General features: G+C 48.8%; 1 protein-coding gene across 1 annotated transcript in view; it reads left to right on the forward strand.

Moving 5' to 3' along the window:
- Positions 1-18,809, forward strand: part of nrg3b (neuregulin 3b) — a 122,484-nt gene extending 103,675 nt beyond the window's left edge. The window contains exons 4-10 of the mRNA XM_067245082.1: positions 1,203-1,276; positions 7,453-7,479; positions 9,084-9,186; positions 11,292-11,447; positions 14,037-14,126; positions 15,245-15,400; positions 18,110-18,809. Of these exons, the coding sequence (XP_067101183.1) occupies positions 1,203-1,276; positions 7,453-7,479; positions 9,084-9,186; positions 11,292-11,447; positions 14,037-14,126; positions 15,245-15,400; positions 18,110-18,809 (1,306 nt within the window). The remainder of the gene's footprint in view (positions 1-1,202; positions 1,277-7,452; positions 7,480-9,083; positions 9,187-11,291; positions 11,448-14,036; positions 14,127-15,244; positions 15,401-18,109) is intronic.
- Positions 18,810-21,986: the final 3,177 nt, after the last annotated feature.

Here is a 21,986-nt window from a genome sequence, read left to right on the forward strand (position 1 = left end):
CTCCTCCCACCCTGGTCACTCCCTGTTTCAGTCACTCCCCTCCGGCAGAAGGCTGCGGTCCATCAGGACCAATACCACACGCAACAAAAATAGTTTCTTCCCTTCCGCTGTTGGCCTCTATTTTTATATTGTAAATTACTGCAACTTATATTTTATTTTATATTTTATTGTATAGTTTATTTTAATCTAATTCCATTTCTAGTTATGTACCCTTAGTTTGCTAGTTATGTACCCTTAGTATAGTTAGTCCTCATATTTAAATTTTAGATTCCTATATGTTTAATGTTTCCTGCCAAAGCAAATTCCTTGTCTGTGCAAACTTTCATGGCAAATAAAACCCATTCTGATCTGATTCTGATGTGCAATTCCTATTTAGCATAGTTCTGACCAGATCACACTTGTGTTGATAGAGTATGAATTTGAGTGTATGAGTGTGTGTGTCCTCATGTGTGACAGAACGAGCATTTGGCTCCAGTAGAGCATCAATCAAAACAAATCGTGAAAATGAAAAAAGAATGTGCACCCCTTGAGGCTGCTATGACTGCACTGAGGTACAGAGGCCACATGAAAATGAGCTCCAGGAAAAGAAAGAACAGCATTCATAAGTCGTAAAGACTTGATTTATTTGACAAAAGTGGAAGGAGTGGAACAAGCATGATCCACAAGGGCTTGTGGAAAAGCATCAAATAACCTGTCAGAGCGCCTTGGGACCTCTGCTCTCTGCTATCAGCTCTTCCACAAGCGCAGCGCCTGCTTGAGACTCTCTGTGACACCAAGTGTTCTCTGGCCCAGTCCATCCAGGATCCTCAGGGACCTGACATTACAGAGCTATCAGCAGGGCTGCAGACGTGGGGCTGCAGCCGCTGGCCTGGCCAGCCTCTCCTCCTCCCTTCAGCTCCTCCTCTGGCTCTCTCTTCTCATCCATCCCTCCCTCTTCCTCATTCTACAGTGTTGTCTGTGCCCCCTGGGACTGCTATAGTTCTGCTTCTTCATCCCTCCTCCTCTTCCTCCTCCTCCTCTTCTTCCTCCTTGGTTTAACCATGGTCATGTTAACCATGTTTAACTTTCTTCTTTCTGAAACCATTTACTCAACAATGTAATTCTTAAATAATATGATGATTCTGCTTCCACAAAACAGGAAGTGTTGCTCTGTAACTATGAGGAGGTTTCACCTCTTGTTCTCTTGTTCTCTTGTTTTGCAGATGTAAGGAGGGTTACCACGGCCTTCGCTGTGACCAGTTTGTGCCCAAGACAGACGCCATCTTATCTGACCCGGGTATGTTTCCTGGCTCTCGATATTGATCTGCTAGAAAACAGAAAACAAAGAATGCTAGTAAATGATCTGTGTTGTGTGCCTCGGAGCAGCTCTCCTCTAACTGGTCTAGATAAGTACAAACTTATCGAGCTTCACAGGCCCTGCAGCCAAGCACATAGGACCTCCATCTAAACGAAATCCTCCTTTAATGACCTGGTCAGGAGAGAGAAAGTGTCTTTGATTGAACTTTCTCTTGTTTATGCTTCTAGCTCTCGACCTGCCCTTGCAAGTTCCTGAAATATTTCTTAAATCGACTGCAGATGTTGTTTAAAATGTATTTCAAATGGATATATTTTGGAGCAACACTTTGCTTGTTGGTAATGTATGAATGTACAGTGAATACTTACATTTAAAATATTGATTTCCACTGTCTCAACAATCAGCAATCAACTTGATGATTTCCTATTGACTTCACATTGATTTCCGTCTGTGCATCTTAAACTAGCTGTGATGTTTCTGTGATGTTTCTGCTTTGCTAACCTGAAATCAATATAGCGATAATTATCATGCTATTAGTGGAACCAGCCTTGTCAGAGGAAATCCCTCCCAGCCTTGCTGATTGCAGCTGAAAGACAGAGGTTGTCCGTCAAGCTAGCAATTACCCCAGATTACATCTAACAGCCAGGCAGCATTTGAGTATACATATTCATCAAAGTTGCCTCCAATGTTGTGGGGTAATTTTCGAATCAAGATATTCCAGGAACAACTAAAACTGTAATAGAGAAACCATAATCGCTCTTTTTTCCAACGTTAATAAACACAACTGACATCTCTTTCATTTTGTGGTTCTCTATCACAAACAGTATGCTCATGCAAGCTGAACTATTTTGTTTAAAGGTTTGCTAAACATTGTCAGAGGAGACTAAATATTTCTTACTTTGACTAAGAATTACAACTGGCCACACACCCCCTCCCCCAACGCTTCCTGCTCACTGCAAACTGAACAGTGACAACTGCATTATAGCAGGCATATATTATTTCATACCTACATACACACTCATAAACATCATGAGATGTCAGTAGTGTAGCAGTTGGTTTACCCCCCAGACATCAAACCTATCTTCAGCAGGATACAACCTATAGTGTTGATAATAAAACCCTTTCAAGGTCCTTGAACCCCACAACAGCTCACAGGGAAAGTGACAAAAAACCTTGACACAGATTGTATAGGACCTGGAAAAAGAATTTGAAGACCTAAGCTTCTCCCGGGAGAGATGGGCTTCATGAGTTGTCTCTGTTTTATAGTGACTCCTGTTCCCTGGGCTCATGGCACGGGCCCTGGGAGACGCTCCTAATGGCCTCCTGCAGCCTCTCGCTCTCAAACACAACCGCTTTCATCATTCCTCCACTCTCTGATTCCCTGCAAGCTTTGCTTCATTAAGATTTGAACAGACCGATTGCTTTGTATTCAGACAGCGGTTTGGAGCTCACGTGTATGTGGTACACCCTGTTAGCATTCACATTCATCGTTATCATCCAGCGTCCTCTCAGCTACGAGGTCTGAGCGAATGTTTTAAAGATGTTCCCTGGGCTAGAGAGCTATCTTGATAGCTAGCATGAGATAACCAGTATCACTGGTCTATACAAGGTACAGATGAATCTTCAAGCACATGCTGCAGGGTAGCACCTTGCACAGCCCAGTTCAATCAAGCATTAATATCATGTTTCCTGTTGATATGTGATATTCCTAGTTATTCCTGCTCAGGGGAGAAGGCGGTGTTCCCCTCCAGGTCCCTCCCATACAATCACACTGTTGTTAGTGCTATCTTCTGACGGCCTACACACAGATGTCTGTAGAACACACAGAACTGCAGTACCCACTGCTGCTGTAGAACAGACACTATGACTGGAGAGAGCACTGAAGCCTATTTTGGTGTATGTTGATACAGAATAATCTGAAATTTACCCAGATTACTGTGGGGATTGTGGGATTATCCTGCTTTCAAAAGCAAATCATGTGACAAGTTACTGGAGCCTTGTGTGGAGTGGAACCCTTAGCTGTGGCTGCCCAGTATGCATGTGTTTGTGTGTATATGGGGGGGGGGTATGTTTGTGTCTGTTTCCAGTGCATTTTCCACACACCCCTGGGTCGAATGAGTAAGGCTTTTTCAGACATCTTTATGCTCCAGACAATCACAAAAGCCTTCTTTCTCTGTTCCTCATCGACCAGCCGAGCAAACCCCCGACCAACCAGGAGGCCCTTAAAACAGCAGTCCCATTCAGCTCTCCCTAGACCTGCTCTCCTCTCCTAAACACACAGCCCTATCTGTAGACTCACAAAGACAGGGGGAGAGAGAGAGAGATAGAGAGAGAGAGGCTAAGAACGAGATAAAGAGAGAGAGGTAGAAAAAGAAAGAGATAGGGAAAGCATTGCCAATCCCATGGCGGAACACTATAAGCAGGGCACCCAAAGGAAGTGTGGGAGTGTGTGAGGGAAGGTGGTGTGTGTGATGGAGTGTGTGTGTGAGGGTGTGTGTGAGGGTGTGTGTGAGGGTGTGTGTGAGGGTGTGTGTGAGGGAGTGTGTGAGGGTGTGTGTGAGGGTGTGTGTGATGGAGTGTGTGAGGGAGGGTGTGTGTGAGGGAGTGTGTGAGGGTGTGTGTGAGGGTGTGTGTGAGGGAGTGTGTGAGGGAGTGTGTGAGGGAGTGTGTGAGGGAGTGTGTGAGGGAAGGTGGTGTGTGTGATGGAGTGTGTGAGGGAGTGTGTGAGGGTGTGTGTGATGGAGTGTGTGAGGGAGGGTGTGTGTGAGGGAGTGTGTGAGGGTGTGTGTGAGGGTGTGTGTGAGGGAGTGTGTGAGGGTGTGTGTGAGGGTGTGTGTGATGGAGTGTGTGAGGGAGGGTGTGTGAGGGTGTGTGTGAGGGAGTGTGTGAGGGAGTGTGTGTGTGATGGTGTGTGTGAGGGAGGGTGTGTGTGAGGGAGTGTGTGAGGGTGTGTGTGTGTGAGGGTGTGTGTGAGGGAGTGTGTGAGGGTGTGTGTGAGGGTGTGTGTGATGGAGTGTGTGAGGGAGGGTGTGTGAGGGTGTGTGTGAGGGAGTGTGTGAGGGAGTGTGTGTGTGATGGTGTGTGTGAGGGAGGGTGTGTGTGAGGGAGTGTGTGAGGGTGTGTGTGAGGGAGGGAGTGTGTGAGGGAGTGTGTGAGGGAGGGTGTGTGTGAGGGAGTGTGTGAGGGTGTGTGTGAGGGAGGGAGTGTGTGAGGGAGTGTGTGAGGGTGTGTGTGAGGGAGGGAGTGTGTGAGGGAGTGTGTGAGGGTGTGTGTGAGGGAGTGTGTGAGGGTGTGTGTGAGGGAGGGAGTGTGTGAGGGAGTGTGTGAGGGTGTGTGTGAGGGAGTGTGTGAGGGTGTGTGTGAGGGAGGGTGTGTGTGAGGGAGTGTGTGAGGGAGTGTGTGAGGGAGGGAGTGTGTGAGGGAGTGTGTGAGGGTGTGTGTGAGGGTGTGTGTGAGGGTGTGTGTGAGGGAGTGTGTGAGGGAGGGAGTGTGTGAGGGAGTGTGTGAGGGTGTGTGTGAGGGTGTGTGTGAGGGTGTGTGTGAGGGAGTGTGTGAGGGAGGGAGTGTGTGAGGGAGGGTGTGAGGGAGGGAGTGTGTGTGTGATGGAGTGTGTGAGGGAGGGTGTGTGTGAGGGTGTGTGTGAGGGAGGGTGTGTGTGAGGGAGTGTGTGATGGAGTGTGTGAGGGAGGGTGTGTGTGAGGGTGTGTGTGAGGGAGTGTGTGAGGGAGGGTGTGTGTGAGGGTGTGTGTGAGGGAGGGTGTGTGTGAGGGTGTGTGTGAGGGAGGGTGTGTGTGAGGGTGTGTGTGAGGGAGGGTGTGTGTGAGGGAGTGTGTCAGGGAGTGTGTGAGGGAGTGTTTGAGGGAGGGAGTGTGTGAGGGAGGGTGTGTGTGAGGGTGTGTGTGAGGGAGGGTGTGTGTGAGGGAGTGTGTGAGGGTGTGTGTGAGGGTGTGTGTGAGGGAGTGTGTGAGGGAGGGTGTGTGTGAGGGAGTGTGTGAGGGAGGGTGTGTGTGAGGGAGTGTGTGAGGGAGGGTGTGTGTGAGGGAGTGTGTGAGGGTGTGTGTGAGGGTGTGTGTGAGGGAGTGTGTGAGGGAGGGTGTGTGTGAGGGTGTGTGTGAGGGAGGGTGTGTGTGAGGGAGTGTGTGAGGGAGGGTGTGTGTGAGGGTGTGTGTGAGGGAGGGTGTGTGTGAGGGAGTGTGTGAGGGAGGGTGTGTGTGAGGGAGTGTGTGAGGGTGTGTGTGAGGGTGTGTGTGAGGGAGTGTGTGAGGGAGGGTGTGTGTGAGGGTGTGTGTGAGGGAGGGTGTGAGGGAGGGTGTGTGTGAGGGTGTGTGTGAGGGAGGGTGTGTGTGAGGGAGTGTGTGAGGGTGTGTGTGAGGGTGTGTGTGAGGGAGTGTGTGAGGGAGGGAGTGTGTGAGGGAGTGTTTGAGGGAGTGTGTGTGTGAGGGAGTGTGTGAGGGAGGGTGTGTGTGAGGGAGTGTGTGAGGGTGTGTGTGAAGGAGGGTGTGTGTGAGGGAGTGTGTGAGGGAGGGTGTGTGTGAGGGAGTGTGTGAGGGAGTGTGTGAGGGAGGGAGTGTGTGAGGGAGGGAGTGTGTGTGTGAGGGAGGGTGTGTGTGAGGGAGTGTGTGAGGGAGTGTGTGAGGGAGGGAGTGTGTGAGGGAGGGTGTGTGTGAGGGAGTGTGTAAGGGAAGGTATGTGAGCTAGGTAGGGGGGAGGCTAGGTAAGGCTGGAAGAGGGAGGCTAGGGGAGGCTGGTAGGATGAGCTGGGTAGGAGGGAGGGCTGAGGGACTAGCCAGTAGCTAGCTAGCTGTTAGCCAGGCCAGCTCTCTGAAGGGGAACGTGATTCCCTTAATTTGGGTATTTACCCAGGAGGCATTAGGACCTGGCCCAGTAACTAGCAGTGACAGCACCAGTGATCGTCTCGACTCCCCTGCTGGCTGGCCCAGACTAAGGGGGATTAAGGATGTGATTCACTCCTGCTATTGTTCCCCCCCAGATTTATTCCTAATCGTCCAGAACGAGCGCAGGGCTCAGGGTGGTATTCTCCATGGTAACTTGGCCTCCGCTCGCGGCCAGGGGGCTCCCGAGGGGGCAGTGAGACGGCAGAGATCTGCTGCTTTATGGGCCTGCAGGCCTGCTAGTCAATGCCAGAGCAGGGGATGTGTATCAGTGCTAAATGACATCATCTGTGCAGGCTGTGACAGGCTACGCCACTAGAGCAGATGAATGTAGGTTTTAATGCTGTAGCCAATCACAAAAAGGCTTGAATGCTGTAGCCAATCACAAAAAAGGTTTGAATGCTGTAGCCAATCAAAGAGAAGGCTTGAGTGTGTAAAGGCATCAGTAAGAGCCAGGCTCTCTGTCCCCTGGAGAGCTGCTGCTGCCAGGAGTCTCTCACAGCCTCAGCTGCCTAGGACTCTCTCACAGCCTCAGCTGCCCAGGACTCTCTCACAGCCTCAGCTGCCCAGGAGCCTCTCACAGCCTCAGCTGCCCAGGACTCTCTCACAGGCTCAGCTGCCCAGGAGCCTCTCACAGCCTCAGCTGCCCAGGCCCAGCCCACCATCTCCTGATGCTCATTCAGATCCAAGATGCTAGTAGGCAGTATGGAAGTACCGTCAAGTAAGAGTAAGAGTGTGACACTGACTGATGTCCCTGTGCTGCAGTCATCAGCAGATGGTTCCCCTGTCTGACTGGGGCCTCTCCCCTCCTCTCCAAAGCTGCCCAACACGTCATCTGTCACAGTCCTGGCAAGCTGCAGTCTATTTCAAACCCAGACCACCTCTGTCAGAAAAGCAATTAAGTTTGAGGGTTTCATTTTAATTTAAATGAGATTATATTACAGTGGCGTGAAAAAGGGGCACTGTCAGGATGAAAAGAACACGAGAGCTGCTCTTTATCTGTCTCCCCAGCTCTAGGATTGTGGAAGGGACTTTACTGCGCCGGGAAAGTATGTGTCTGTGTGTGACGAAGGGGCAATTTTTATTGCTGAATCATGGTGGTGCTGAAATCCATAGAAATCTAAATAATGTACTATCACTTGAACTAATTCTCTCTCTCCCTCTCCCTGTTTCTCACTCCCTTTCACCCTTTCTCTCTTTCCCTTTCTTCCTCTCCCTCTCTCTGTCTCTCTTTCCTTTCACATGCCTTGGGTGTTGATGACGCAGTGGATGAACTGGGCATTGAGTTCATGGGTAAGACCTGTTTCCTCGCATAGATCTCTGCTCCCCTGTCCCAAGCCGGCATGTAAAAACACAATCTGCTCCTCACCTTGGAAAAATTAACGTGTGCCAGTCGCCATGGAAACACAGAGGTTGCAAAATTGATGTGTTTTTCTGCATGGAGACTTGCACTGTGAAGGACAAGGGAGGATAGGAAGGATGAAGGGATGAAGAGAGGAGGAGAGGTGTGGAGGAGAAGGGAGGACAGGAAGGATGGAGGGAGGAAGAGAGGAGGAGAGCTACCTCTGCAGTGAAACAGCCACTTGTGTTGGTGGAAACAGAAGTCCTGACGGGGGTGTCTGTCCCTGGGGAGAGTCAAACTATGCTGTTTTCACTGAACGAACAGCATGAATAGAACATATTTCCATGTCCTCCAACTTGAACCCAGTCTGTAAACACACACTCTGTTTGGCGGCACACTAACAAAGGTTGCTGTGGAGGGGAATCAATAGAATAAACTTCAGAATAAAAGTTCCAGGTACAACTTCACGTTCCATACATCCATTTTTCATCCGAAGAAAAGTTTTTAAGGTTGAAAACAAGTTATATATGGAGCAATATGATCGCTCTACATGGTGTGCACATTAAACAATCTGGTTATTATTATCAGTTCAAATCAGTTCATGTATAAGCACAGCAGAAAATGACATATTTTGTTACATAACATCACAGACAAGAAGTAACGTCATTACAGGCAAGAAGTAATGTCACATACATGGATGTTTCATGACATCACAGGCAAGATGTAATGTCACATACATGGATGTTTCATCCCACATATCCTAGCCTCTGATTCCTGTGAATGTCTCCATTATCTCTGCCTTCTCAGACTGACTTCACACACTTAGAAAAATAACACTTCCTTTGAAAGAGGACTGAGCAGGAACGAAGTGAGAGAGAAGTGGAGAGAGAAAGGAAGAGGTGGATGGAGGGAGAAAGAGGTGGAGAGAGACAGACACATGCCTCTTCTTAGTTCAGTGATTTTAATCTGTGTGGTAAATTAGTTGAGTTGCCGGCGCTACACAAGCCATGAGTGGTCGTGACAAGAGAAGAAGAGAGGAAGTGTGACAAAGACAGACAACAGTGAGAGGAAGAGAAAAAGAGAGAAGAGAGGCAGAAAGAGAGTGGGTGTGTTTATGTCAAGGTTTGTGTGTTTATATGCTGTATGTAAGAGAGAGGGAGAGAAAGAAAGAGAGAGGGAGGGAGGGAGGGAGGGAGGGAGGGAGGGAGGGAGGGAGGGAGGGAGGGAGGGAGGGAGGGAGGGAGGGAGGGAGGGAGGGAGGGAGGGAGGGAGGGAGGGAGGGAGGGAGGGAGGGAGGGAGGGAGGGAGGGAGGGAGGGAGAGAAAGACAGAGAGGGAGACCAGAAGATGGTCAAGTCCAGCAATCTGCAGTTGGAAACCACAATGTATCTCCCTCCAACCTTAGTCCTCTGTGGAGAGGAGGCCACTCACAAGTTAATCTCGATGGCACATACTCACACACATGCTTATACACACACACAGGCTACACACACACACAGGCTACACATACACACATGGGAACCTGTCTGAACCTGGGTCTTGTTCTGATCCCCCAGAAAGGAGGGATGCGTACCAGAGCCAGGTGCTGTCCATCTGCAGCATCGCCTCAGTGATCTGCCTGCTCTGCCTGGCCTGTATGGCTCTCTACCGACGCAACCGGTGAGTGACTGTCGCTCTGAGAGGAGGAAGTGATGCTCTGTAGAGTAGAAGTGATGCTCTGCAGAGAGGAAGTGAAGCTCTGTAGAGAGGAAGTGATGCCCTGCCGAGAGGAAGTGATGCCTCACTCAAATCGACATGGGTCTTGTCTGGAAAACGGTAATTGGCTTGCCTTCCTCGGGGAGTAAAGCCACGCTAGTCTGCTGATTGTAAAATGTGTTAGGATATAAAGCATAGTTTTATGTGTAGTCAGGTCATATTCTACTTCCTGTCTGCAGTGTATGGTCAGGTTATATTCTAATTCCTGTCCCCAGTGTGCAATCTGATTCTCAGGTGTGGGTCCTTCACACCTGCAGCCTGGCTCAGGAGTAGGTCTCCATCTGTTGCCACAGCAACAGCAGATACTATACTACGGCCAGCTAATGGGAGCTTTTACCCTTCCTCACCTCAATTAAATGTGCACTTTGAAAACAGCCCAGTCCTCCAGCCCTGTCCTCCAGCCCTGTCCTCCAGCCCTGTCCTCCAGCCCTGTCCTGCAGTCCTGTCCTCCAGCCCTGTCCTCCAGCCCTGTCCTCCAGCCCTGTCCTGCAGCCCTGTCCTCCAGCCCTGTCCTCCAGCCCTGTCCTCCAGCCCTGTCCTCCAGCCCTGTCCTCCAGTCTCATGCCCCCACCTCCCCTCCTCAGCTCCAGTCTGTCATGGCTGCTTGCTGTGAGCAGCAGAGAGCAGCCAAGAGCAGCAGAGAGCAGCAGAGAGCAGTAGAGAGCAGCCAAGAGCAGCAGAGAGCAGTAGAGAGCAGCAGAGAGGAGCAAAGAGCAGCAGAGAGCAGCCAAGAGCAGCAGAGAGCAGCCAAGAGCAGCAGAGAGCAGCAGAGAGCAGCAGAGAGCAGTAGAGAGCAGCCAAGAGCAGCAGAGAGCAGTAGAGAGCAGCAGAGAGGAGCAAAGAGCAGCCAAGAGCAGCAGTGAGCAGCAGAGAGCAGCCATGAGCAGCACAGAGCAGCACAGAGCAGCAGAGCAGCCATGACCAGGAGAGAGCAGCAGAGAGCAGCAGAGAGCAGCGGAGAGCAGCCATGAGCAGGAGAGAGCAGCAGAGAGCAGTAAAGAGCAGCAGAGAGCAGTAGAGAGCAGCAGAGAGCAGAAGATAGCAGCAGAGAGCAGCCATGAGCAGCAGAGAGCAGCAGAGAGCAGCCATGAGAGAGCAGCAGAGAGCAGCAGAGGTTAGCTAGTTATTGGGTTAGGTTTTAATTCTGTGAAATGTCATCATCCTCATTCCTCTGTTTTAGCAGATACCTGGTCCAGCCTATGCTGGTCTGGTCAGACTGGAGACAAGTAGGGGCACCTGCACAGGTGTGCTCCTCTGCTGGGCCATGGTGCTGCAGGGGGGCGGGACATTCAGTTCTGCTCACACTAACCGTTGGGTTGCAGATCCTGTTAATTACATCAAAACATACTTTAAAGGGAACAAGCTAAATACAAGCCTCCAAAGCCCTGCTCGTCCTTCCCCAAATACAAAAACCCTAACCCTATACAACAGGAAACCTAGCAAGGGGCATGTGTCCCACTGTCCTTTGATGTGCCTTTATTAGTCTGTTTACTCTGCACTCTGAGAAGGACTACTACAGCTCAATAAAAACCATTATCTCCATGGTGATTGCACTATTGTGAATAGAGCACTGATCCTTTCTCTGGAGAAGTTGCTGGAAGCATCGACGGCTCCCCATTAAACTTGAGTGTAGCTTCGGTAAACCGAGTAACAGTGTATTTCAAAACAAGCAGAGACTCATGTGTAGATGCTGGAGCCTCATGAGTTCCTGATGCAGCCTAACCCACAGGGGCAGCAGGGAGGCAGGGATGAACAACAGTCTCAAAGAAGGTTTGCATGAGTGGGATTTCATGGTGAAGTATTATTAATTGATTAAGCCTTGTGTAATGTACCAGTAACAATGACACACACACATCTTCTGGAAATTTCTCAAGAACAATAACGTTGGTTTAAAACGGGTCTTGTTTGTATTGTCAATACAATATTACACAATATGTCATGTTTTGATTTTGCCATTGCCCCTTATTGCCCATGTGTTGTGACTAACCTGAAGGATGTCTCTCCTGTAGGAGACACAGGGAGAAGCTCAGAGCACACTTCTCAGAGAGCCACATCCTGAGGGACTGCAGCAACAAGACCTCTGGCCTCATGGCAAAATCCAGCCCCAGGCCTCAGTCCGGCCTCCAGCTTCAGAAGGTGGGATCCTGTGCTGGTGCCTCCGGCTGGCACAGTCATGTTCCTCTGCGCTGTCTCCCACTGCAAACCACTGTCCTTTTACAGTCCCACAAAGGACAAGATGTTGAGTCAGCAGGGATGCATCATTACAAACCCTCTGGACTTAACTTTGAGATCTATTTGGAAGTACATATTGTAAATTGTTTGTTACCAGTGACATGAGATTGTTAAAGCCCAGCTGAAAAATATAAAAATGAAATTAATAGTTTTACGACCTGGAGTTCACAACATGCTGTCAGGTTGCTGAGGCACACAGTAGATTGCAATCCTCCTGTTGACATCATAAACACAGCCTCTCTCAGACCAGCAGACAGCTCTCCTCTCACTAATGTCACTCACACACTAGAGACCTGTCCAAGCATTCACTTACGCTACAGCAAAACCACCAGCTGTCATGGTGCATGTCTGTCTCTGCCAGTAACCAGCTGTATTTTGTTTGATCGAGGTTGAGGGTAAATATTTAGAATGATCTGCTTCCACTCCTGCTCAGCTTATGAGTCTCCTATGGGAACAGGATTCAAAACCACGTAGAACAACAGAATGCTGTCATGAAAGGAAATAGTAGGGTAATACTTAAGCAATACATCAGTGGGTCTGCCAGGCGTCATGTCATCATGCCCCCTGGAAGCTGTCTCATTCTCATGTTATGCTGAGAAGGTTACATTGATTGTTCACAAAAAAGTCAGGAGATGGGTTGTGACCCCGTCGCCTGCCTCCTCCCCTCTCAACCTTCACTGCTGTACCCCAGCAGAATGTGTGTGTGTGTGTGGGTGTGTGTGTGAGAGATAGAGAGAGAGTCTGACAGAGAGAGTGTGTGTATAGTGTTGCTTTTGTCAACGAAAATTATGACTAAATATCGTTGTCAACGAACCTTTATCACGTGACGAAAACGAGACGAGATGCAACGTGAATGCTGGTCATGTGACGATGACTATAATTAAATGTATAATGCAATATTGTTGACGAATAAAAACAAGACCAAATGAAGTTTACAAAATAAAAACTGCAAAAATGTCTCTTCATTTTTGTTGACCAAAACGAGACAAAATGTTATAGTTATTTCGTCTCGTTTAGTTGCGTTATTATTATTATCCAACTCATGAGGCTGTGGTTAATGTGTCTCATTTTAACATTAGCTTTAGACGTTAGCTTTAAACGTTAGCCACTGGAGCTGAAACGACTGAGACAAACGTGTGTGACTAGCGTGTGTGTGTATATTTGTTTGTGAGAGAGTATAAAGTGGGTTAACATGTGTGACGTGTACTGTGTCTGTGTGTATTTGTTTGTGTGAGAGTGTAAAAGTGGGTTCTTAGTTCCTACCTGACTGACTCCATGTGTACTAAGCTTCCCTTGTTGGCCAAATACTGTAGCTAGTTTTGTCATTCACATAGCAATCACACTGAACTGAATTTGGCATCAACAACATGACTTTGAACACCATATTCTAGACCAATGCATACATTTAAACACATGGTAACATGCCTCCCGAGACTACTGCTTAGACTACTTCTGTTTTGATAAAAAAGAGACTAAAATACAATTTTCATTGACTAAAACTAGACGAAATGTCATCAGTTTTCGTCAGCTAAAACTAGACAAAGTGTGTGTGTGTGTGAGAATGTGTGTGTGTGAGAGAGACAAAGATGAAGAATGTGCATGCGTGTGCGTGTGTGTCATAGAGAGAGAGTGTGTGTGTGCATGTTTGAGAGACAGACAGACAGAAATGGAGGTGAGAGAGAGAGAGAGAGAGAGTGAGAGTGAGAGTGAGATGTGGTGGCCGAAAATGATCCACTTTTCCTGCACGACGGGAGAACAAGCAGTAAGGGCCCCTCTGGGAGTCAAGGGTGTGTGTGAGAGAGAGAGAGAGAGAGAGAGAGAGAGAGAGAGAGAGAGAGAGAGAGAGAGAGAGAGAGAGAGAGAGGCTTAGCTGGCACAGAGAGCCATAAACTGGGTCTGAGTCATACTACATAGGGTTAGGGTTAGTGTCTGAGTCATAATACCCTAACCCTACATACACTAGCAGTTTAATGATGCAGCGCAGGAAGGAAGGTGGACAAGTGGAGTGAGCATGCCCAGTACTATCCAGCTCTGAGCATGCCCAGTACTATCCAGCTCTGAGCATGCCCAGTACTATCCAGCTCTGAGCACAGATAATGTGGAGGGGATGTTAGGGTGTGTTTTTTTAGGAATCCAATAACATAATCTTGTGTGGATTAATTCCTGACTGCTGTTGCTGCAAGGCCTTCAGGGAGTGTAATCAGAAGGCCTCATCTGCTAATCTGCAGTATAAATGTAGTTCCATTAAAGTGTCATCGGGGGAACTTCTCTACTCTAGACTTCAGCAGAAATCTTTGTCTTATCTAAATAAGGGACAGACAATTGTTGGGGAGGTTGTGTGTATAGATTGTGTGAGCGTGTGTGTGTAGGTGTGATTCATGCACCTCTTAGTGTCTGAATACCATGTTCCTGGTGCTGGTCCCTGTATTAACACCTTGTTGTTCTTCCCTGCTGTAGTGCTGCAAGAACCACAGGCCCCTTCTGCCCCCCGCAGGCCCCCTTCTGCTCCAGATGGGGGCCAGTTTGGCACCTGCTGCCCCAGGCATGACCCTTCCCGCCCCGCCTGCCCTGCACATACGCAGCAGAGCCCCGGCTAAAGGCAAACTCTTCAGGTAAACCAGGAGGATTCTGTCTCCGGTAGACCAGGAGAATTATGTCTTTTGTAGACCAGGAGGATCAGGTAGACTAGGAGGATCAGGTAGACCAGGAGGATCAGGTAGACCAGGAGGATCAGGTAGACCACGAGGATCAGGTAGACCAGGAGGATCAGGTAGACCAGGAGGATCAGGTAGACCACGAGGATCAGGTAGACCAGGAGGATCAGGTAGACCACGAAGATCAGGTAGACCAGGAGGATCAGGTAGACCACGAGGATCAGGTAGACCAGGAGGATCAGGTAGACCACGAGGATCAGGTAGACCAGGAGGATCAGGTTGACTAGGAGGATCAGGTAGACTAGGAGGATCAGGTTGACCAGGAGGATCAGGTAGACCAGAAGGATCAGGTAGACCAGGAGGATCAGGTACACCAGGAGGATTCTGTCTCAGGTAGACCAGGAGGATCAGGTAGACCAGGAGGATCCTGTCTCAGGTAGATCAGGAGGATCAGGTAGGGGGATCAGGAGGATTCTGTCTCAGGCTTCATAACCTCATCTGTTGCTAACTGTTTCACTTCACACAACAGAAGAGGCAGTCATGTAAGAAATTCAATCATCCCACAATATGGCACAATAAGTTAGTGTCAAAAAATAAACAGCACTTTTATGGAATGTTTAAAAAGATTGATGGTGATTGTAATTGGTAATAAACATGTTAGTATGCAGCCATGCTAGCGCTAAACACATAGGACTTTATCTGCATCTCTGAAGACAGTCAGAACTTGATGAGTTACTGCTTTACTGCGTTAGCAGCATTAAATATCACACTCACGCCAGACAACAGATGGAAAATGAATGCTGTTATTCGGAACTAGATTTGACAAAAAAGCTGAGTGCTTGAAGGAGTTACATACATGCAACCATGGCAACCTTGGCACTGTACATATATAACTCCTTCAAACTCTCAGCTTTTAAGATGTTTATTTACATCAGACCGGAAAGGAGACAGGATTTTTCCTTTAACAGTAAAGAAGTTAAAGATTTATCAGGTATTAACTTTACCAACTTTACCAGTAAAGGCTGACAGAGTTGATAAATGTGTGTTGCATGCTTGTTGTTTCCCTGTGGTTTAAGGAGCAGCTCCCTGTCTCTAAGTCCCGCCCAGCAACACAGGGAAGCCAATCATCCCGGAACCAGAGGAAAATCACTCCTCATTGGAGGAGCCCGGGTTGCTGGCCACGCCTACAAGCACTTGCAGGAAGTAGATTGTACAGAGATGGAAGCGGAGACGTGAGAGGGTGAGAAGTTGTAATTGTATATTGTATGTACTACTAAGACTCTTGGATAACGATGTTGCATTCTGTGCACGCTAGTCTATAGGATAGTACACTTTCAAACAACAGGTCTCTCTTACCTCCACTCACCCCCCCCCTCCCTCCATATCCCCTTCCAGACCTCTGAGCCAGGTCTCTTCGAGAAGAGACTTCTTCAGTCAGTCTTCACAGCCAGTTGAAAGAGATCCGCTGAATGAGTATAGTACCAGTGTTGACTATGTCGCTAATTTTGTTTATAGAATATAGCATAATAAACGCATTCTAAACAGCTGTTCAGATGTATTATAATATCAATATAGGTATAATAAAGGTTGTGTTGTTTCATAAGCACATTCTCTTCTGGCACTCAGCATTACGTAATGCACAGACAGATGTTCAGGAACAACCCTCTCCTCACGATGGTTCTAGATGGTTCTACTCCTCTACTAAATCAGCTGTTTATAAACTGCCCACTTTTTACATGTGAATTTGGTCCAGAGCTCCTTTAAGCCTGATAACTTGAGCACCTGTTATCTAAAATGTGTGTCATTTAAAGCAAGTTTTCCCCCAGCAGCTCGCAATCTTGAAAGTGGCTGGCAATGCTCTTATTAGCATTCAACCTGACAGAGCATCACAGACACTTGTAAGATGCACACAGTACCTAACTCTTTATATATGACCTATTTCCATAATTGACATTCTTAAACAGCACAGTGCTCAGCATTTCTTTCAAAGACTGTGGGGAGATCCCTCTTTTGGAGCTGCACACACACACACACACTCATACACACACATACTTACACACACACACATACAAATAAACTGAAAATGTAGCTACAGCCCTTCATGGGGAATCTGCAGCCAATGGCAGTTACCCCTTATTGTGACTTCCCTGTCCTCAGGGATGAGGAGGGTTCCTCTGATCAGCTGCTGACGTTTATTAGAGATAGTTGACTATTTGGGACTGTTTAACTATTGATAAACCCTGCCCACATCTCTCAGGCCAGGCACGGCGTGACCTATTTCTCGACTTAACAGCCAAACAACACCAGCTATATACCCCCTCCACTTCTCTCCCCTCCCTCCAATCTCTCCCTTGTATGCCATGGAAACACCCTCTGGTCTCTGGGAATGAGAAATGAAAGGCTAGAAAGAGACAGCAGGGGAGAGGGAGGGAGGGAGGGAGGGAGGGAGGGAGGGAGGGAGGAGGGAGGGAGGGGAGGGAGGGAGGGAGGGAGGGAGGGAGGGAGGGAGGGAGGGAGGGAGGGAGGGAGGGAGGGAGGGAGGGAGGGAGGGAGGGAGAGAGAGAGGAGAGAGAGAGAGAGGAGAGAGAGAGAGAGAGAGAGAGAGAGAGAGAGAGAGAGAGAGAGAGAGAGAGAGAGAGAGAGAGAGAGAGAGAGAGAGAGAGAGGAGAGAGAGAGAGAGAGAGAGAGAGAGAGGAGAGAGAGAGGAGAGAGAGAGAGAGAGAGAGAGAGAGAGAGAGAGGAGAGAGAGAGAGAGAGAGAGAGAGAGAGAGAGAGAGAGAGAGAATGGGAATACAAGAACATAGAGATATTTCAGTAGAAAAGAGGGAGGGAGAAGGAAAGAGAAAGATGTTACAAAGTCAGAGAGGAGAGCCCATCAACATTTTCAGGTTTGACAGTGGGTCCCTAGTGAGTATTGTCAGTGTCATTATACAATGTCAAAAACATATATATTTACCCATCCAAGATAAGGAATGAATTGAAGCAGAAATGTGTCATGGTGGTTTATTTTTAGATGTTAAAATATGCCTGAAGCTGCCTCCCCAGCTCCACATCCTGAATCGTCATTATATCATCATGTCATTATATTAACTCAGTTATGTTACCAGCAGTCTCCATAGTCTGCAGTTAGCCTAGTAGGGTTACACCCCCTCCTCCCCCTCCCCCCCCCCCCCTCTCGCTCATCTAACCCTTGTTGTCAAACATAGCCCTGTTTTTTTTTTATTATATATATATATATATATATATATATATATATATATATATATATACATACATATTTTTCATATATGGGGTCTTTCAGGCTGTAATCACACAAGGTGTGCTGTTTGATAAGGACTCTCACTTCAAACAGATCAAACTCTCCACCCAGGTCTCCTCCTCCCTCCTCTCTCACCTGCTGGAGCAGTCAGATGCTGGGGGGGGAAACCTGCACAGGGTCAGGCAGGCACCGGCTTTGATGCTAAACCTCTAAAGCTTGGATAAGGCAGCCATGAGAGAAAGGATTTCCAGTTAAACATTTATGCATCTAGAGTAGGCTGCCCATATTGGGGATTATAAATAAATACACAAAGATGATGAGTTCCTTGTGACTCTTCATGAGAATAGTTTCACCACCATAGATTTCTTCTGAGGATGTGTGTGTGGGGGGCAGGATTGGGTTTGGTTTCTGCATTTTAGGGGAGGATTTTGAGAGTGTGAGCTCTCTCATTTTCTCTTTTCCTTTATTTCTCTCGCTCTCACTTTCTCTTAGAAAATGAGAAATGCAGTAGAAAGGTCTGAGAACAAAAGGTCATAATCTCCTTCCCTCTCCCTCTCTTTCTCCCCTCTCTCCCTCTCCTCTCTCCTCTCCCTCTCTTCTCCCCCTCTCTCCCTCTCCTCTCTCCTGCTCCCTGTTCTCCCCCTCTCTCCCTCTCCTCTCTCCTGCTCCCTGTTCTCCCTAGGTCTGAGTACCCTGGGTCCCAGCAGGGCAGGGTGATGCCGTCCCCTCTGAGTGTGTGGGCTGCAGGACAGGGGTGGACCGAGGTCCCCTGCACCCGCCTGGACAGCGGAACACGCTCATCTCCTCCTGCCCCTTCTCCCTCCTCTCCTCCTCCCTCAGGCCTCCGGGCTCACTCCGTCCCCATCATCCCGTCCCTCCAGGGAGATAGCAGCGAGGACAGAGATGGCACGGCCAGCAGGAGCGATGGGTGGGGCTGTGATGCTGCTCCAGCCCCCTCCGGGGTCCCAGCCCCCCCCGGGGCCCCAGCCACCCCCGGGCCGGGGTCCAGGTCTCCTTCCTGTCATGCCAGCGGTGGGGCCTGGCGGCCCGGGCCAGGAAGGAGCCAGCCTCTCATACAGCCTGCTGGTGCCTCTGGAAGTGTAGCAGAACCGGAGGGCCGGGTCAAACATGAGAGTGTGGTGGGCCCTGTGACAGCCCTGAGCTCGTACCAGAGCAGGAACACTGCCGGAGCAGCGCTGGAACCAGAGGGGAAGACCAGGCGCTGCTCATCCAAGGTCCACAGCTGTTCTAGGGTCGGGGGTCACCGGGCTGGAGGCCAGAGAGAGACCCAGAGCCACCTGCTGGCTGGAGGGACACACTGCCTCCCAGCTGAGCTTGCCAGAGGAAGAGGAAGTGCTTGTGCCAAACCCTCCGCAAGCTGATTGGATTATTTCCCACGGAACTACATGGAGAGTATCTGCCCACTTGAGAGGGTGGGGCTAAACAATGGACCAATAACAGGGGGCCGCTGCTCCTCTGCCAGACCACAGCAGACAGGACTGCTAACATAAATGTATTAATACTTTTAAGACAATGAATTATAAAAGACAACACACCCAATGTGAATAAATGTGAAACAATGCAGATGAATTTAACAGACTGGGGTGGGAGCTTGATTCGAACCTGTACTAAAAAAGATAAATGATTTATACGCCACTATTTAAACAAAGCTTCTACTTAGAAACCAAAATAGTGTGTCATCTCAATGTTGTTTCTCTATTGTAAAGAAATCTAATTATATATGTCATATTATATGTCATATATATGTCAAATGTGACAAAATAAAGACTAAGAATACAGTGATTTTTTTTTTTTCTAACATCAACAGCATTTCTCTAGAAGTGATATCAGGGTTAGTGATATCAGCTCCACAAGGCTTTAAACTGAAACAGTGTGGTGGATTCTGTGTGGAGGGCATGCCTGCAGGCTGAGGCCTGGCGAGCCAGCAGGTCAGTCACCCGGATATCAGCCATGTTCAGAGACTCTGCCAGAAGGACTCCTGCCACACCAGCATATCACACAGCAATATCATCAGAACTCACTGAGCACAAGACAAATATTGTCAGTCACTGTTCCTGTCTCCATGGCAACAGCAGCCCATAGAGCATTGTGTTTCTCTGCTGTAGAGAAGAGAGGTCCTTCTATTTAATAACAGCACTGCAGAGATTTTAATCATTTACTTGTTTATCTTTCTCTCTCTTCCCCCCAAAACAGCCTCACTAATGAAGCCAGGTTCATTATCCAGATATTTACAAACTGCTGCAAGGGAGCAGAAAGGTTTTTAACGAGCCGATCTTCAGGTGATCCAGAGGAATTAATCAGTAGGAAGATGAAAGCACCAGTGTTTGGGTTGTCTGCTGTTTACAACAAAGAGCTCAGCTTCCATTCCAGCACTTTGTCTTCCCTCAAAATTAGCTGCTCTTGTTCTCCCCGCTCCTCTTGAATGCTGTGATCAGATCCTCAAGCTGAAACATGGTTCTGAAACATGGTTCTGAAACATGGTTCTGAAACATGGTTCTGCAACATGGTTCTGCAACATGGTTCTCCAACATGGTTCTGAAACCTTGCATGTTTGAGTCTGATGAATGGGTAGGAAGAAGCACCGCAAGAAGCAGACTTTGACCCCCTGTGATTCCTGGAGAGACACAATAGGACATGGTCTGGAGACATGCTCTAGGACGGGGTCTGGAGACATGCTCTAGGACGGGGTCTGGAGACATGCTCTAGGACGGGGTCTGGAGACATGCTCTAGGACGGGGTCTGGAGACATGCTCTAGGACGGGGTCTGGAGACATGCTTCGGACGGGGTCTGGAGACATGCTCTAGGACGGGGTCTGGACACATGCTTCGGACGGGGTCTGGAGACATGCTCTAGGACGGGGTCTTTTAGAAGTACAACACGGATCCTCAGCTTTTCAATAACATTTAGATATATCCATTAGTTTTCCCCTCTTGCTATTTGTTCCTCCACCAGGAATACATTAGCTTAGTGTGGGACTAAGACTGTTCTAGATTCAGGATATCAGATTAGCTCATGTACGGACTGTTGTAGTTTCAGGACTACGCAACAGATGGTGTCTCAGACAGTCAGTGTGGATGGATAAACGTGATCGATTACAGGATGGAGTGTCCTACAGCAGAATGTAAAACTCACACGACATCATTGAGCAGATTCTCTCTTCCTCCATACCCCCCCATCCCCTCCATACTGCTCCCCCCCCCCTTTCATGCCTCTCTCTCTCTCTGTCTCTCTCTGTCTCTCTCTGTCAACATCCCAGACAGGTGATTCTTTGACTGTTGTATATGAGAAGCAAACAAATCTGCACATCATCTGTGATTGGCAACAATTTTGAAAAACCTTTAGAGTGTTAAATGAAATTTAAAAACACTCCACAACCTCAATACACAACATTGGATTCAGTAGTTTATGGGCAGTAGTATTCCTAAATAAAAGTTAATAAACAAGTAGTAGTATTCATGTGCTACTACTTGTTTATTAACTTTTAACTATAACCTATTAACTATATTTACTACAGGAATACAAATGATTGTGTTTGGTTTGTGTTTGGTAAGCGGCTGCAGCTACGGTTAGGGTTAGGGTTGGGTTAGGGTTGGGTTAGCCTCACCCATGGCTCAGCTAGCCATGGCAGGTTAACAGGATCGGAGACAGGGAGAGGAGACAGGGAGAGGAGACAGGGAGAGGAGACAGGGACAGGAGACAGGAGACAGGGAGAGGAGACAGGAGAGGAGACAGGAGACAGGGAGAGGAGACAGGGAGAGGAGACAGGAGAGGAGACAGGAGACAGGGAGAGGAGACAGGGAGAGGAGACAGGAGACAGGGAGAGGAGACAGGAAACAGGGAAAGGAGACAGGGAGAGGAGACAGGAGACAGGGAGAGGAGACAGGAGACAGGGAGAGGAGACAGGGAGAGGAGACAGGAGGCAGGGAGAGGAGACAGGAGACAGGGAGAGGAGACAGGGAGAGGAGACAGGAGACAGGGAGAGGAGACAGGGAGAGGAGACAGGAGGCAGGGAGAGGAGACAGGAGACAGGGAGAGGAGACAGGGAGAGGAGACAGGAGACAGGGAGAGGAGACAGGGAGAGGAGACAGGAGACTGGGAGAGGAGACAGGGAGAGGAGACAGGAGACAGGGAGAGGAGACAGGGAGAGGAGACAGGAGACTGGGAGAGGAGACAGGGAGAGGAGACAGGGAGAAGAGACAGGAGACAGGGAGAGGAGACAGGGAGAGGAGACAGGAGACTGGGAGAGGAGACAGGGAGAGGAGACAGGAGACTGGGAGAGGAGACAGGGAGAGGAGACAGGAGACTGGGAGAGGAGACAGGGAGAGGAGACAGGAGACAGGGAGAAGAGACAGGGAGAGGAGACAGGAGACAGGGAGAGGAGACAGGGAGAGGAGACAGGAGACAGGAGACTGGGAGAGGAGACAGGGAGACAGGGAGAGGAGAGGGAGAGGAGACAGGGAGAAGAGACAGGGAGAGGAGACAGGGAGAGGAGACAGGAGTCCAGGAGAGGAGACAGGGAGAGGAGACAGAGAGAGGA

This window comes from Osmerus mordax, chromosome 10 (assembly GCF_038355195.1).
Source record: "Osmerus mordax isolate fOsmMor3 chromosome 10, fOsmMor3.pri, whole genome shotgun sequence".
NCBI classification, from domain to species: domain Eukaryota; kingdom Metazoa; phylum Chordata; class Actinopteri; order Osmeriformes; family Osmeridae; genus Osmerus; species Osmerus mordax.